The sequence below is a fragment of the Delphinus delphis genome, chromosome 5 (assembly GCF_949987515.2).
Source record: "Delphinus delphis chromosome 5, mDelDel1.2, whole genome shotgun sequence".
Taxonomy (NCBI): domain Eukaryota; kingdom Metazoa; phylum Chordata; class Mammalia; order Artiodactyla; family Delphinidae; genus Delphinus; species Delphinus delphis.
This window is the reverse complement of record NC_082687.1, coordinates 8421869-8439341: the sequence shown is the minus strand read 5'-3', so window position 1 is coordinate 8439341 and position 17473 is coordinate 8421869. Positions and strand designations below refer to the sequence as shown.

Sequence of the window (17473 nt, the reverse complement as noted above, 5' to 3'; positions counted from 1 at the left end):
CACTAACTCTTGCCATTTCATATAATTGGAATCACAGAATATGTGTCCTTTGGATCTACCTTCTTTCACTTAGTGTCCAATTTGGAGGTTCATCCGTATCATATCATGTATCAGTATTTCATTCCTTTTCATGACTGAATAATGTCCCGTTTTATATATACACCACATTTTTTTTATTCATCAGTTGATGGACATTTGGGTTGTTTTTACTTTTGGCCTATTACGAATAATGCTAGTATCAATGTTTGTGTGCAAGTCTTTCTATGGACATGTTTTCAGTTCTCTTGGGTAAACGTCTAAGGGTGGAATTTCTGGATCATAAGGTAACTCTATGTTTGACTTTTTGAAGAACTGATAAGCTGTTTCTCAAAGTGGCTGCTTCATTTTGCATTCCACCAGCAATGTATGATGTTTCCAGTTTCTCCACAACCTTACCAACACCTGTTATTGTCTTTTTTATTAAAATCATCCTGCTGGGTGTAGAAGAATGGTATCTCATTGTGGTTTTGCTTTGTATTTCCCTAATGAGTAATGATAGCATCTTTTCATGTGTTTGTTAGTCATTCGTATATCTTCTTTGGAGAAATGGCCATTCAAATCCTTTGTCCATTTTCAAAAGTTGGATTGTTTGTCATTTTACTGTTGAGTTGGAAGAGTTCTTTATATGTTCTTGATACTAGCCCTTATCAGATGTATGATTTTCAAATATTTTCTCATTCTGTGGGTTGTCTTTTCACTTTTTTGATAGTGTCATTTGAAGCACAGAAGTTTCTTATTTTTATGAAGTCCAATTAATCTGTTTTTTTCTTTTGTTTATGATTTTGATGTCCTATCTAAGAGACCATTGCCTAATCCAAGGCCATGAAGATTTACGTCTATGTTTTCTTGTAACCGTTTTATAGTTTTGCCCTTGTGTTTAAGTATTTCATCCATTTTGAATTACTTTTTATATATGGTGTGAGGTACAGGTCCATCTTCGTTTTTGCATGTGGACATTCATTTGTTCCAGCACCATTTGCTGAAAAGATTATTCCTTTCCCATTAAACTGTCTTTTTGGTTTCCTTGTCAAACATCTGAGTCTGATGTTAGAAAAACAAAGCTAAACCTACTAGATCTTTTCTTCTCTCACCACCTTTGTTTTCTAAAAACATGAACTTCAGTTTAGTAGAGAAATAAGCATGGCTTAGACTTATAAAATCTTACAGCACAATCCAAAGATTTTATCCTGTTCCACACAGTGATCAGGAATGCCTATTAGCCTCCTACCTCCCAAATCTACCAGTGTATCTGTACCTGTTACCCTTACACTCTGCCTTCTCTCCTGTCTCAGTGGATGAACCAAATTTGTACCTCTCTGGGGTCAACCCTTGTGCTGGTACTCTGAACCCCATTCTCTCCCACGCACTCCAGGACTAAGTGAAAATAATCCCTTCCGTCCCCTATGACATCAGTTTTGCCCTTCCAGATTCTTCCCATCAGCATAGAAACATTTTATAATAGCTCTCAATATTTTTGAATCCTGCCTAGAAACAAGATCCCTCTTCTCTTTAGAGCTCTGGGAAAGGATTATATGTACCTGCTGTCGTTATAGGCTTTCTTCGCATTCTTTCTTCACCCCACACACCACTGAAATTGTGCTTGTCAAGGGCACCAGCAGTCCCCATCTTGCCAAATCTAAAGGTCAGTCTCCTGTTCTCATCTTACTCTTATCTCTCAGCAGGACTTGACCCAACTAATGACTCTGTTTTGAAGCACTTTCTTCACTTGGCTTCTGTAATACTACCCTCTCCCGGTTTTCCTCTTGTCTTATTGGACCCCCTTTATTAGTCCTATTTGCAAAATCTGTCTTCTTTTCCAAGACCTCTCAGAGTTAGAGCACCAGAAGGCTCAGTCCTGTGACCCCATCTCAAGCCGTGCTCATCTTGCGTGCTTTCATCCAGGTCCACGGTTTTGAATACCATCTTTATTCCTATGACCTCCAAAGTTATACCTCCAGCTCCAGCCTCTCTGTTATATTAGAAATTATTATATCCAGTTGGTAGGACAAGTTACTTAACTTTGGGGTGCCCCCCAATGCGACGTGAAAATGTGGAGCCCTCTGTTAAAAATTACTGAGAATTTCAAGATGACAACAGCAGAGCATTAAACCAAATGTGGGGCTTTCTGAGTGTGGGCCCAGATTTCATATACCTATGAGGCCAGCCCTGCCTATTGGCTACCTGACAAGTATACTTGGATATTTAATGAGCGTATCACACTCAATCTATATAAAACAAAACTCCTAGTTTACACTTCTGCCTAAAAAAAGACAATCCCATTTCTCCTCAGGTTTTCCCCCATCTCAGTAATTTGTACCATTCACCCAGTTACTCAGGCCAAAAATCTGTGATTCCTCCACTTCTCTCAGCCAGTCCATAAGCAAGTCCTATTGGCTCTGCCTTCAAAATCTATGCTCAAACATCTGGAATCTAAATTTCCACAGTCTCAAATCATCATCTCACAGATAATTTTTCATTACAAAGAGGAAAGGTTCTTTTACAAGGGAGAAATCTCACAGTCACTGCTTGAACCAAATGATTAAACTTATCATCGTGGATAAAAAATAATAAGATAAGCATAAAAGTATTTTTGAGGATTAGAAATGTCACAGAAATATATTACTGATTATTAAATGAAAATTAACGTTATAAAACAGTATGTGGTAACAGTATGTTATACTGCGTGGTCCTGTATTTTTTGTTGTGGTAAGACATACATAACGTAAAATTTCCCATTGCAGCCATTTTTACGTTTAAGGTTCAGTGGCATTAAGCACCTTCACCTTGTCCCATCTTTATACATAATTATACATATTATATATAAATAGAGAAGAATGGAAGAACATAGAATCGTATTAAATACCGGTTATGTAAGTGATGAGATTGTGCTTGACTTTTACATTCTTTTTCTCTGTATTTTCTAAATTTTCTGTGTGAGCATAGATTGCATAGTTTGCAGGAAGAAAAATGTTTATTTCTGTCTTTTAGTTAAAGGATGACATATGTCTCAAGGAAGACATAGTAATTTTCAGATTTTAGAGAAATCATATAGAGTGACAACTGAACTGCTTTTGGACCTGACAGTTATGGTTTCACTCGTTCAAGAGCATAAAATCCCCTGAGTAGGGGAATCGGAAAGGGCAGCGTATGAGTAGCCCAGAAAGGCTGAGTTTTTTGGTTTGTTTTAATTTATTTATTTATTTATTTTTGGCTGCATTGGGTCTTAATTGCTGTGCGTGGGCTTTCTCTAGTTGCGGTGAGCAGGGGCTACTCTTCGTTGTGGTGCGTGGGCTTCTCATCACGGTGGCTTCTCTTGTTGCAGAGCACGGGCCCTAGGCACGTGGGCTTCAGTAGTTGTAGCACGCGGGCTCAGGTTGTGGCGCGTGGGTTCTAGAGCGCAGGCTCAGTAGTTGTGGCGCACGGGCTTAGCTGCTCCGCGGCATGTGGGATCTTCCTGGACCAGGGCTCGAACCCATGTTGCCTGCATTGGCAGGCGGATTCTTAACCACTGCACCACCAGGGAAGCCCAGAAAGCCTGAGTTTTGTTTGGGCAACTGGGTATGGGTTCAGGAGGGGGATTCCAGGCTAGGAGAAATGCCTGAACAGGAAAAAAGTGGACAGCAGAGCTTGACAGTGGGCAAGCGCAGCTCAGCCTGCCTGGACCTCCAGTTCGTGTGAAGGAGAGAGTGATAGTGTGTGTGGATATGGAGGAGTAGAAGAGCCCTGTCTGTGTAGATTTATGTGCCATTTATGTGCCATAAATTACAGCTAATTGTCTTCCCTGTGTAGAGTTTGAATTTTACTTTGTTAAGCTATGAATAGCAATCAGAGCTTTCTGCTATTATTAAAGCGGCGTTTTGGGAAGGTCACTTCTGTACAGTTTGGATTTGTGGTGGGAAAGACCAAAGACCAAACCTAATATGAAAGCTATCATCTAGAGGTTGAGTAATAAAAATTTTAACTAGGGGGAAGGGTGAAGGAAATGGAAAAGAATAGGTGGTGGTAGTGAGCTCACTGAGGGTAAGAGAGGCAATATTATCTCATTTAAGCTTCTCTTAGTAACAGAGTATCCATTCAGCTATCACTTGGTTTGGCCAAACTCAGTACCATCTATCTGTTTTACATAGAGTGATCTGAAGTCTAGGCTGACGTTATTTCTAGCGTTACTCATATTTGTCCAAAAATATTTCACTAGGTTGTTTCCAGACTCTTCGAATTGGATTGACTTACATTTCAGTGTTGTCTTCCTGAAGCAGCATTTTGGAAACTTATTATGGAATTATAACTCACTTTTCAATGTATTTTTTCACCTATTTAAATAATGAATGAACTGCGTTGTCTATTTGGAGGGGACCATTGCTTTTATTAGCTTTACGTATTTATTTATAAGTCTAGTTTATTTCCTAATTTATTTGAAATTTCTTTGTCCAATTTGTATATCTCCTCACTAAAATTCAATGAGGAAAAAGTTTTTGGATTCATTTATGAATTCTAATATCTACACATGAATTGCACTAGAGAAAGAAGATGTAACACATATGCAGTTATTTAATGCAGGGGGTCCAATTCTCTGAAACATTGAATTTAAAATGTTTTTTTATTTTTTTAATTTTTTTTTTTGTGGTACGCGAGCCTCTCACTGTTGTGGCCTCTCCCGTTGCGGAGCACAGGCTCCGGACGCGCAGGCTCAGCGGCCATGGCTCACGGGCCCAGCCGCTCCGCAGCATGCGGGATCTTCCCGGACCGGGGCACGAGCCCGTGTCCCCTGCACCTGCAGGCGGACGGTCAACCACTGCGCCACCAGGGAAGCCCTAAAATGGTTTTTTAAATCAAATCATTTAAAATGCTCTAGAGATGTTGACACTTTAAGGCACCATTGTTCTGATTTTTTTAATTTAATTTTTTTATTGAGCTATAGTTGATTTACAGTGTTATATAGTTCAGGTGTACAACATAGCAGTTCAAAATTTTTATAGATTATACTCCATTTAAAGTTATTGTAAAATAGTGACTATATTCCCTGTGCTGTATAATAATATATCCTTATAGCTATTTTATACATAGCAGTTTGTACCTCTTAATCCCCTACCCCTATCATGCCCTTCCCCCTTCCCTCTCCCCACAGGTAACCACTAATTTGTTCTCTATGTCTGTGAGTCTGTTTCTGTTTTGTTATATTAATTTGTTTGTTTTATTTGTGTGATTTTTTTAATGTGGCCTATTTTTGGTGATACAAATAATCACTTTCCTTTCACTTTCCTTCTTAACATATTTCCACTTATTCATTTATCGAGTTGCTTGAAAGCAAAGCATGCCACTTGAAAGTAAATTAATTTTATCAGGCAGTGTATTGCCATTGAGAGATTTTGTGCTCATGCTAAGCATTTCGTGTCTCAGAAATTTGAAGAGTTTCTTTTATGTTTGCGGGATACAGAGTCAGCTGTTGTGATTACCAATCGGTTACCATCTCACACTAACCCGTTTTGACATTTCTCTAAGGAAGCCCCGCTGAAGCCTGCCTCTCCCCTGCCAGGAAATACCATTTAACAGGGTGAAAGGTCACTGGGACAGTCGAAGGCAGCTGATCTCAGGTGTGGTAGCAGCTGTTGTGTGGGACATGACTTATTTTGTGAGAACAGAAACACTATTATCTGGGCTCCTGAGGGAGATTTGGAGAAAGTCATGCCCAGGGAGTCCCATTCCAGGAAAATGTGTTCAAGCATTTATTTATTGGCAGTGATCACTAACTGAGATTCCATCTGGCGAAAGTGTGGATTTTTCACTGTCCCAGAAAGTTGGAGAACAATTATGTAAGTTGTTTCAAAGAATTTATTTTTAACCATTTTTTATGAAGAACTTGCAGTCCCTCTGTTCTTAGAAGAAATTCACTTTTTTAAGGAAAAAAATAGAGCTTCTGTATGAATTTCTATATAACTATTTATGTGCCATAAATTACAGCTAATTGTCTTTTTTATTAATTTTTATACAGTTTTAATGATCACACTCCATTTACAATTTTTATAGAATATTGGCCATATCCCCCGTGAGTATGTACTGTAATTACTTGTCTTTTGATTTGAAATCATTACTCAGTCTTTCTGGCGAAGGTTTCGACTCATATTGGGAACACTGGAATCAGTTAGTGAAATCAAGGAGTCCGTGGGGTGGAAAGGGGAACCCTGAGTAGTGCCTCTCCAGCTCTGGAGGACTTTCAGCCTTGCCTCACTGTTTGCCACCTTCTCCTCTGCCCCCAACGGCGGCTCTGCAGGATTTTAGAACCTGAGTAAGTGAACCCTGTGTGCCATTGTAGGCTCCACCAAGGCCAGTCAGATAACGTTTTAATGAAATAACCGCATACACCGTTTTAAAAGCAAGATCCGTCATTGGAATTAAAGAGGTGTGTCTTTGGAAAAACAGTTATATAATTTCTGTCCCCATGGGATTTTTTCCAGTAGTCTTCTAACATACACTAAATAAGCCTAATAAATAAGTGAGGAAAGATGTTAATTATGTTGATTTTATTAGTTAGTTTTCTTTGGGCCTTCAGTAAAGCGAGCATCTGCATTTCTGCTGTGACTGAAGAAAAATAGTTCACCTAACTAGAAATTCCGTATTCCTATTAGCATGAACCTGTTTTAAATGTCACAGTTTTGCTTTCTAAAATAAATCTTTAATGAGGTTTTATAATAATTCTTTGAGTTAAGAAATGCTGTAGGTTTGTGTTTTTTTTTACGTAAAAACAACTGACAGCCTACCTGTCAGTTCCATATGTTCTTAGAGGAATACAATTAAGAATACAATTGAAAACTTGATTTCCCATCTTTTCTATTTCTTCCTCTTTCCTTCAACACCCCATGGCAACCACTTCTTCCCCCGCTGCAACTACAGCTGGCTTCTACCGTTACACAGCACACACACTACACACAACACACACACACACTCCCTGACTGTTGGCTCAGAGTAGCAAAAGAGGTTTGTTCTGGTCCACTGTATGTCTTTGGTTCAGACAGCCATTATTAGACTGTATAGACCTTATTTAATATATATGCACTCATCAAAATGTAAAACTCAGACCAAAAGAAAGGATTCTTTGTTTCCTATAGTCAGTTGATAATGTGTGTTATTGATGGGTGAGTATAATACTTTATCATCTTTAAAAGCTTTCGTATGGTGGAAATGCTGTGGCATTCAGATACTGGCTTCATGTCATCCACTTATTAGCTGCGTGCTCAAGTTAATTTTTCATTTCCACATCTATGAAAATGAACACAGCATAACTTCTCAATAAGTGCTGGTTGCCTTACATATACCACCCTTTCAGTTCCTTCTCCCCCCGACTCTTTTTTCTTTGTTTTTTCTTTTTTTTTTTTTTTTTTTTGCCGTACGTGGGCCTCTCACCGCTGCGGCCTCTCCCGTTGTGGAGCACAGGCACGGCATGTGGGATCCTCCCGGACCGGGGCACGAACCCGCGTCCCCTGCAACAGCAGGCAGACTCTCAACCACTGCGCCACCAGGGAAGCCCCCCCACCCCGACTCTTTTATTTTTGACGTTTGCTGCTGTCAGTGATGATGATGTCCCCTGATGAGCCCTGAAATTCACTAGTGTTCTAACCCAGATTGCCAGAGAGCAAGTTTAGTCAGGACCTTTGCAGCAGTACCAGGATATCTAAATTATATGTGCCCTGAAAATCCTGGCTCTGTGGTTATGAAAATCCTGTCCGATTTATTCATTACCATTTATGAATACTATGCGAGCATCTTGTGGAAGGTTTTGTTTCTTAGTGCAATTTATAGAGATTGATAAAAAATATGAGGAAGAAACCTTGCCTGAGAAGCACCTTCTTACCAAACTTGTAAGAAAGAAATTATTGCAGCATACTTTTTCTTAGGAAACAAATCGATCTGATGTTAAAACGATATATGAAAACAAGTTAATGTGGCCAAGAAATGTTCTTGGTTCTGTGGTTGCTTCAAGTTGATGTTGAAATTAAAACAAATGAAGCCACATCATTTTTGGAGCAGTTGTTGCTCTTGATAGCACAAGTGTAAACTCATATTGCCAAACACTTGGAATCTGCTGAAGAAGTTATGTAAGAAAATTAGAAGTCTGCAAGCCAGCTGAAGTGTAGAAAAGGAAATAAACTAGGAGAAATTGGATAATGTAAAATGCTTAAAAGATCTTGAAAGTTTTGGATAGCATCTTACTTTTTGCGTCTCTGTGGTTGCACATCAACGTATAACCCCAATAGTTTATTTCTCTAGTCAGTTGTTGGTTATCATTATCCTTCATTTGAAACTCCAAGAGGTGTCTACTTTATCTTTAGTGTAGGCCTGCAATGGGAAATATTAAAAAGTGGGTAGAAATGTTGCTTGATAAGTTAAAGTCTAATTAAAGGAACTATGCTTCAGTCTCCGGTAAAGAGTGATTGATGTATCAATTCATTCAATCAGCACTTATTGAGGGTCTGTTCTGTGTAATGGCTGCAGGAAAAATACAATTCTTGTCCTGGAGAACTTACATTCTAATCGGGAGATAATATTTAGATTCAAATAATAATAAAATAATATTCTGGGAAGAAGAGATAAATATCATAAGAGCTGCAAGGGGCCATCTGAGTTGAAAGGGCCAAGAGATTTGTTCCATCTGGCCTAAGCCTGAGTATGCATAGAATTTTGCCAGGAGAAAATGGGATGAGAAAATACTCCAGACAAAAGGTAAATGTTTGGGGTAGAAGAGTTCAGAGCAGATTTGAAAAAAGTGTCCAGGTACATCCGGAGTGGCTTCCTTAGGAGGTATAAGCGGCTGAACTGCAGAGGGACACTGGGGTTCGTTTAAGAGGCAGCTGAGAGCTACTGAAGCTTTTGAGAAAGAGGAGTGAGTGACCAGATCACAACCACAGCAGAAAATTCACTCTCACAGTGAAATGTATTCACTGGGGGTAGAGCGAATAGAGGCAGAAAGATCGTTTTGAAGGTTATCATGATACTGCAGATGACCAAGGCCTACTGATTAAAGAGACGTGACAGGGCAATCAACAGATTTGGTTAAGGAGAGGAAAGGGAAGAGTAAAGATGACTCATGCTTTGAATCTGATTCATGAAGAGAACAATAACATCATTAACAAGAGGGACCAGGAGAGGAGGAGAATTTTAAGAATCAGATAATATGAGGCTTTGAAAGTGTTGATTAGGGCGATAATACTCATAATTATTGAGCACTTACTTGCCAGGAACTATCCTATGTGTTTTACATGCATGATTTCATTTATTCCTCAGAGCCGTTTCAGAGCTTTTAAACAGCTCACCCAAGTTTACGCCGCCTGTCTGTGGCAGAGTCAGAAACCAATCCCTAGGAGCGTAATTCCAGAGCGCAGTTTATCAAGCCCTAATAGAATGCCTGTATTGAAAGATGTGGGGCTGGAAGGTGAGGCAGGAAGGGCGTAAGACAGGAGGAAAGACAGATGAAATAAAAGGAGGATGGAGTGACTGGGGACACTTGGAGAATTCCCAGGAAAGATCACGGAGAGCGAAAGACTTTCGGAAAACTGAAGGTGGGTGTTTCTGCAAAGTTGAGAGTAAAACGGCATCTAAGACAAAGCGTTTAGATTTAGTGACCAGAAGAGCATTGGTGGTCTTAAAAGCAGTTTCAGAAACGTGGTGGAGTCTGAAGTCCATTGGCATGGGGCGGAGGAGTAATTTCTGAGGCAGTGGGAGCAGCAGAGGTGGGCTTTGGGGAGCCTGTCAGGGGGAAGGGGAGGGAAATGGCGCTGCGTCACCAGAGGGTAGGACTGCTTTCAAGGCTGGGGGGCACTTATTCGGGTGCCTGTCGGAAGGGGGACAGATTTAAGGTGGAGGAGAGATGAGGCTTCTTCCTGAGGAAAGATAAAATGATGAGATCCAATACATGGATAAGAAATTTGAGTCCTATGAGTGGGGACATGTTCCCCTAGCCTAGGAAGAAGTCAGAAAGGAGGAGGCAAGGTGTGTGTGTGTTTGGAGGGGGCCGGGGGCGGTGGTTGTACTTCAACCCCTAATGCAAAGACGATCAAAGGCACTCACTCATATCTGATGATCTGGACTTTCTTAGTAAATTTAGGAGGCAGGGTGATTAGTGACCGAGAGAGATTGAGATTTGTGCCACTGGAGAAGGTCAGCAGTAGTTTCTGTGGGAAAGTGGTCAAAAACCAGTCAAAGACGACTACAGAGTTTGCCCCCAGAGTACTGAGGTTCAGGCCAAGATTAAATAACAGGAACTTTTAATCTACCCAGTCGCCAGGGTTCTGTGACTTCCTTTCGCAGTGTCTTAGCAGCCTGGCAGTAAGGGCATGCAGCTGGCAGGATGCATACAGGGTGGAGAAGCAGAGGATGTTAGTGAACCTGTTTCGAGAAATAACTGAATGCTGAGGGAAGCCAGGAATGCACCTTTTTTAAAGTTGCACACTAGTTGGTCTGGGTGCAGGCTGTCTCTCTGCAGACAGGGACGGTCGGAGCTGAGTAGCTGAGGAGGGGGAATGGGGGAGGCAGGGGCAGGGCGGTTATGAGGGATGCACATCCGGGGGCTCGTGCGGAGGAAATGCAGGCAGGGGATCAGAGTCTGAGAAGCTGGAACCAGCAGGATTCAGGGAGTGGTGCTCTGCTGCCTGACAGTGAAGAACTGACGTGAGGATGTGGGACGTAGAGTAATAAAGCTATTCCAGTGATCGAGGACTCTGGCAGAGGGTGTAGTTGAAAGGAGGAGCTGCGGTCCAGGTACAAATTCAAAACTGATCATCAAGTCATGCCCCCCAAATCGACCAAAAACCAGAAGAAGGAGGAATTGTTATAAATAAATAATAGAGACTTGAAAAGGCAGCTAATTACTGAGTTCTAGTGTTAGGCGATTTTCAAAAATGACCACTGACATCTAACTACTAATGTGGCATGTTAGAGGGATGTTGATAGCAAGACTTAAATTATCAGGAAATATATGTGGAATCAGATTTTAAATTTGAATGCCCCTGTTCATCAGTATTTTACCTCTAGTATGTATTGTATGTAAATTATAGTTTGGTTTAACGTATGTCTGAAATGCTGGGTCCCTTATTGTTGAACTCATATGTCTATTTTAGGCATGTGGTATTGTTGTGTTCATAAAATTAGAAAAGACAAAATATTATTTCTGTCATTTGAATTTTAACGATTTCTAAAAATACTTGTGAAATATTTTAAAAACTCATGTAGAATAGAGTAAGCACTATGCTGTATAGCAGAGTTCTGAAGCAGACCTGAGAAATTCTGAATCCAGTTTCTGTTCTGCCACTGACTTTCCATGTGAATTTGAAGAAATTACTTAATTTTCTAGTACCAAGTTTACTCATCAATAAAATAGATATTATGATATATAATAGTGATTTCCTAACTCAAGAAGTTAATTGAAGTGTTAAGCAAGATGTAAAGTTGCATTTTTGAAAGATAAAAAACTTAAGCAAATATATAGAATTAAGTTACTGTTGCTGGAGAATCCAAGTAGTATTTCTAAATCTAGAATCAAAACAAAAGAATATATTGACAACTTCAATTAAAGTAAGTTGTGGACTTAACTTCCATTGTTTTAAAAGGCTGATTTTAGTTACTGATATTCTATCATAATGTCTGAATATAAGTTTCAGGATGATTAATCCATTTTCATAAATATGATAGAGGATTTAGTCAGACAATGAAATATTTTTATTAGCATGTGTAGCAAAGGAGAGCAGACGCTTACAAAAGGACTTTTTGTGTTCTAAGTTCAGAATTATGAGTGATCTGTAAGAAATCTGGGAAAAAATACGGGGGAGAAGGATACTTTTTTGGTGGTACCAGCCCCCTCTGTTTCTGAATGGCATGAACTCTAGCTTTCTGCCCTTTTTTCTGCTAAAAGCTGTGCTCTGGGCTTTGTTGTAACTCTCGGCAAATCCTATGATATGAAAGAAATCCTATTAAAATATATTTTTACTATTGTTGTTGCAATGTTTGAAACCTCTGAATGAACAATTATGTTCCTAAAATAACACTTTAGTATTCCACACTGAAGAGGAAACTAAGGGAGAGCTGGATAATTAGTAGGCATTTAGCAGACCTTATGAGAAATTGATTTGGTGTTACCTGTAAAAAAATAAATAAATAAATGACCAACCAACCAAAAAAAAATGCTGGTGATGTTCTTAGAGGAAAATGACTCTTTAAATAAACACATTCAATTTTATAAGGATAAACAGAAATTATCAGTTGAAATACTTCCGTGGGAATAGCCGTTTTGATCCCTTGAGACAGTGGGCAGTCTTAGGACGTGTGTTCTCCCCAGAAACGAGAGCTATGTGCCTTGGGAGATGTCACCAGTGACTAGTAACCACCGCAATGTAAACAGACATCAGCAGGAAATAAATACGGGTAGGGCGGGAGTCTAGAAGAATGCCTGTGTGCCTTCTAGAAAAGTGTCACGCCTTCCAATGCTAGTGGTTTGATTTTTTTTTTTTTTTTAAGGAAGAAAGGAGACTGAGCATAGCTCATGCCTTCTGTCACGGAAACCTTTCGTTTCGGAGGCAGTGTCTTTCCTTGACAAATGGATTTCCTTGCTGGCAGTCTCTGTGACGTTGAGAAGTGAAGGGACCCTTTGCTCTTGCTGCTGTTATTGGTTGCTTTCCCCAGACGGACAAGCCCGTCTGTGGAAGGGCTCAGAGGAGAGTTTCGAGTTACCAGAATTAGGCAAGCCCGCGAGGAGCTGCAGCAGCAGCAAAAGCAGCAGCGCCTTTAAGCCCTGCAGCAGCTGGTCCTCTGATTGGCTGGCTGCTTCAGCTGCTTCCCTGGAACAAAGGTCAGAGTGGACTGCGGTGGAAATGTGGAGAGGCAGCGATCGAATAGCACTGTAGCTCCGCTCCGAGAAGTTTGGAGGCTGGGAACAGCAGAACGCTGGCTGACTGCAGGGCAAGTTGCTTCTCCAGCGGTGAGCTACAGCCTCACGCCCCCAGCCCAGCTCAGCCACTGCAGCCTGGCCCCCCTTATACAGACGCCCAGCTGGGCGCGGAAGAGACAGTTGTGAGGGTCCCTTGCAAATTTCCAGACAAGGATGGCTTGTGAAATCATGCCCCTGCAAAGGTAGTATGCTTTCCTATTTGGTTTCGTTCTTCTCTTCTGTATTTTCTGAATGTTCCAAAACCGTGTAACTTTGCCAATCCTTGGCATCTGTCAGTAGTGTGCTGCAAACTGTGTAGAGTTCCTTGGACGCAATGTGCTTCCCCAAGACCAGAGAAATGTAGCTGTTTGATCGCTTCTTTTGCTGACACTTATGCCCAGCATGTCATCTTCTTCACTTGATTAGTCTGTTCAGTTATTGCCTTCCTCGAATGAAAATAAATAGAAGAAAACAGCTTTGACAGCTGAAGAAAAACAGAAAGTGAAGAATCTATCGAGCAGGTTTAAAATAAAACTGAGTCAGCTTGTTAGCAATGTTGTGAAGCGGCGGTGAGCTCTAAGCTCATTTTGAAGGATGTCGACAGGCTAAAGACCTTTTAAAAATGCATCTTAGGAGCCCTGTCTGCTGGAGTTCAGATCTAGGCAAGGATTTTCTATCAATCAGTACTTTATAATACATGGACATAAACGTTAAGGTTATTATTTCCCCATGAATAATTCTAGATAGGTTTATTACACAGATGACATCTTTAAACAAAAAAAAACTGCTCTGTAAGAATGATTAAGCGCAAGGCGTTGTCCTGTTCATTAATGATTGTAATATGGATTGTGGAGGGCGAGGTGGAAGAGTTATTATACCAATGCAGAAAAAGGTAAATTTAAACAAAAGGCTTGTTAAAAAGAACACTGCTGGTGAACTAATATGTGAGTAAGGTGTCCCGGAATGTTGAAGCTGGGAGTCACCTCCGTGGTGATGGAGTCCAGCCCTCCAGTTTCACAGCAGGAAAACTGAGGCTTGAAGGAAGTCTGAGTTTCCTAGGGTCGTGTTTTAGGATTTTTAGAATTACTTTTGCCAATCCTATTATTCTGTTTCAGCTGCACCTGCTCTACATGCAGTGACATTTGATTCCATGTAAATGCTTCCTTTAAGAAAACTGTTAGTGGAAGTGATTTTAAAAGTCAAATGGTGAATGTGGTTTATCTATAAGATTGAAAAAAACCTAGACAAAAAAATGAATTTTCTTTTGAAAAACCATGCCACCAATATTTTACTGGATGTTCATGTTTTAACATGAAAATAAGGTATACAGAAATTGAGTGTTCGTTTGGAAAATGGTTCCTGCAGATGTACCCTGTGAGATAAAACGGTGTGGTTGCTTTCCTTTCACTGTAAGGACAAGTGCACTGTAATGGGAACTTGATGGGGGTGTCCCTAGACTTCCTTTTCTAAAATTGATAACCCAACCCAAGGGAGCACAGAGTGATTTATGAATAGATCTGAAATTTGTCGATATTAATTCAGTGGAAATGTCCACATGCTTGAAACTTGCGAGAGACTAAAAACTAATGTACACTTTTCGGAGTCTTCATTTGGTTTCCAGCTTTAAAGTTGGGACCCTGTTTTATCTTATAATGGTGTCAGTTCTTAAGTGTCTTAAGCAAGTCCTTTCTAGATAAGCATATTGGCTATTACTGAACTCTGTAATAAGCTGCTCTGTGATATAACCACTGTTAAGAAGCAAACAGATCTTTATTCAGCTAAAATATTGTTTAGAGAGTTAAGTTGAGGAAAGCTAAAATAGAATCAGCGTCATTTCCTCCGAAATTATTTTTCTCTGTTAGTCCTTACTAATACATTTGAATTTGCATTCAAATGTATTAGTCATTTGAATTTGCATTCACGACTGCTGATTTGATTCACGACTGCTGATCAGTGCATTCACTGTCCCCCTGCTTCTGAGAGCTTCATTTGATGGGTCACCCTGCAGTCCTTAACTTCCAGCCTGTGCTTGCCTGTGATTATGTACCTCTTGAAGGCAAGGAACCGGTAGGTTTGTGGTTTCACTTCGTTATGGATCTCTTGTGAATCTAAGCGCTTATGCAGAGCACTTTCCTGTTCCTATGTATGATTGCTGCTTCCGAGCCCAGTTCAACATTTTTGGCTAAGGATTTCTGTGACCCTCTAGTAAAGGTGACTGTTGCCAACTGCCCGCACTGTTATCCCGCCCGGAACAGGAAAGTTGCAGAGCCTCGTGGTGCACATGCCGGCTGATGGGATGAACGCTTTGCTCCATTCTCTTGAAGAGCACCGAGGGGCTAGAAACTGAATTAAAAGAGGGTGAGGGAAAGAATAGCTTTAAATACCAGTTAGAGAAGCTCATGCTCACTCATGTTTGTATTGAGCAGAGAGGCCAGTGCCTCTCATTCTTTAGGTGCATGAGAATTACCTAGGGACCTTGTTTTTAAAAATCCGCTTCTTCCTGCTGCCTTCCTTCCCTAGACTTACTGAATCTGAATCTGGGTGTGACAGGGAAAGTATCAACATTTTAACAAGCTTCCTGAAAGCAAATCTGGTACAAATGGTCCACGCGGAGAAACACTGATCTAAACTCCGGTTAATGAGTATAGCTTGTATAAAGCCATTGACAGCAGGTGTTAGGATGTAAGATGCTAACACTCTACTATTCAACATCCCCAAATAACATATTTAATAGCAGGACCTTACGTGAGGTGTCTCTGTCATAATTGGTGCTTTCATTTACTAGACGGTCGGTGTTACCTGTTAGAACAAAACATACTTACAGTGTTTTTTAATATTTTCTTTATGACCGAACACTACCCTGTACTGCCAGTAAATTAAGACACAACTCTGCTTCAGAGAGGTCACATGCTAGTGAGGATGCAGACACATTACCAGACAGTTACAATTACATTACTGTGGTGAATCCAGTAATGGAGGGTATAATTAGCATAATAATAGAGATGCACCTGCGTGGATAATATTACCCTTCGTGACTTCATATAAGCATATGATCTTATTAGATGGCACGTTTGCATCTCAGTGTCTACTTAGCTTATAATTCCCATGAGTGACTTTTTAGCCTTTCTTAGCATGTTGTGAAAGTATGTAGAAGATAAATCTGTTACTGCTTATCTGTAACTAAGATGAGACTAACAGATGGGGTCGAAGGCTAAGAATGAAATAAGAACCTGGGTTCGCTTTAATGTATTTTGCTATCTGTTTACAACTTAATATAATTTGCAGACTTTCCCGGGTGGGAGTAACTATGCAGAAACTCATGATCTGTAGAAAAACTGCAGAGGCTGAATATTGAAAATGGGACCCTCTATAGAGTGAAGGACTCAGTTCTTAATGTTCACTTCAAATGGCTTAAATTAATGATAGATCCTATATGTCTTTTGAGATGGTTCAATTATCCCAAATATTTTTAGAAATACTAAAATATTTGCACTGTATAGCATTATATGGATATTCTTGCCAACTGAAAAAGTTCTTCCAAAGAAATAAAATAATATAAATAAGTAGAGAACCTATATTAAGAATTGAAATAAATGTTTTTTTCTCAGGTATTAAATTTACCCTGTGTCACTAAAGAGATAGTATGTTTTATCAGACTCTAGGCTTTACTTAGACCTCAGACTCTTTGCATGATTCATATTCCATTGGCTTTTTTTCCCTTAGAGATCATGGAGCTGTAGGTAAGGATCTCCATTTTATGTGTAGAAAGACTTCAGTAGGCTAAGAAAGAAAGTCTTCACTCACTCTTATGTCCATGACAAAACTCTCAACTTCACAGCAGGATTTTGATTTGCTAGAATAACTTTCAAATAGTCACTAACTCATCTTCTATCCACAAAGACTAATGATGGAGGATGACGTTAAGAGCACTAGTGATTAATCTAGATTCCTTTGGTTTTAATGCATTGCCATCTCTTTTCACATGTTTAGCATCCCTTTTTTCCCTTGGTTTATTGATCAAAGTGGGAAACTGAGATGAACGATGTCAGTGTAACTCTCTTTTTCATTACTCTCCCTGGAAAATTATGATATTCAACATACATTATTGAATATTCATTTTATGATGGTGAAACACACCATACTTCTAAACTGCAATGGCTCTTTCAGAAGGTTTATGGCAACAGGATTAGTTAACGTGTATTAGTGATCCAGCATGGGAAAATTTCACGGAATCTGCTCATCAGCAGAATTCATCTGGTCTTTCTAAGCACGGGTTTTTAGAATGTCCTTCAGCAAACAAGTAAACACTGGGAACATGGGGATGATGTGGGATTTGACCAGGGAACAACCCAGGCAATGATGGTCCTGCTTGTGAGTCTTCTGGGTGATGTTAGAGAGCCCTCTACTGCTTGTGGTGGTGACGCCTTCAGTTCATTTAGCTCTTAAACCCGCGTTATTCGGAACTTGTTGGCACTTTGATAGCACTCCCTGCCCTCCCCCCCTCCACAAACACAGTCTAAAAGG

General features: G+C 40.1%; 1 protein-coding gene across 2 annotated transcripts in view; it reads left to right on the top strand.

The window, feature by feature from the left end:
• Positions 1-17473, top strand: part of FAM13A (family with sequence similarity 13 member A) — a 336376-nt gene that overhangs the window by 223725 nt on the left and 95178 nt on the right. Inside the window, exon 1 of one of the 2 annotated variants that reach the window (XM_069540673.1) lies at positions 12426-13152. The exons of the other annotated variant lie outside the window; for it this stretch is intronic. Within the exon in view, the coding sequence (XP_069396774.1) occupies positions 13124-13152 (29 nt within the window). The 5' untranslated portion in view covers positions 12426-13123. Of the gene's footprint in view, positions 1-12425; positions 13153-17473 lie in introns of those variants that run through there. 2 annotated transcript variants of the gene reach the window in all.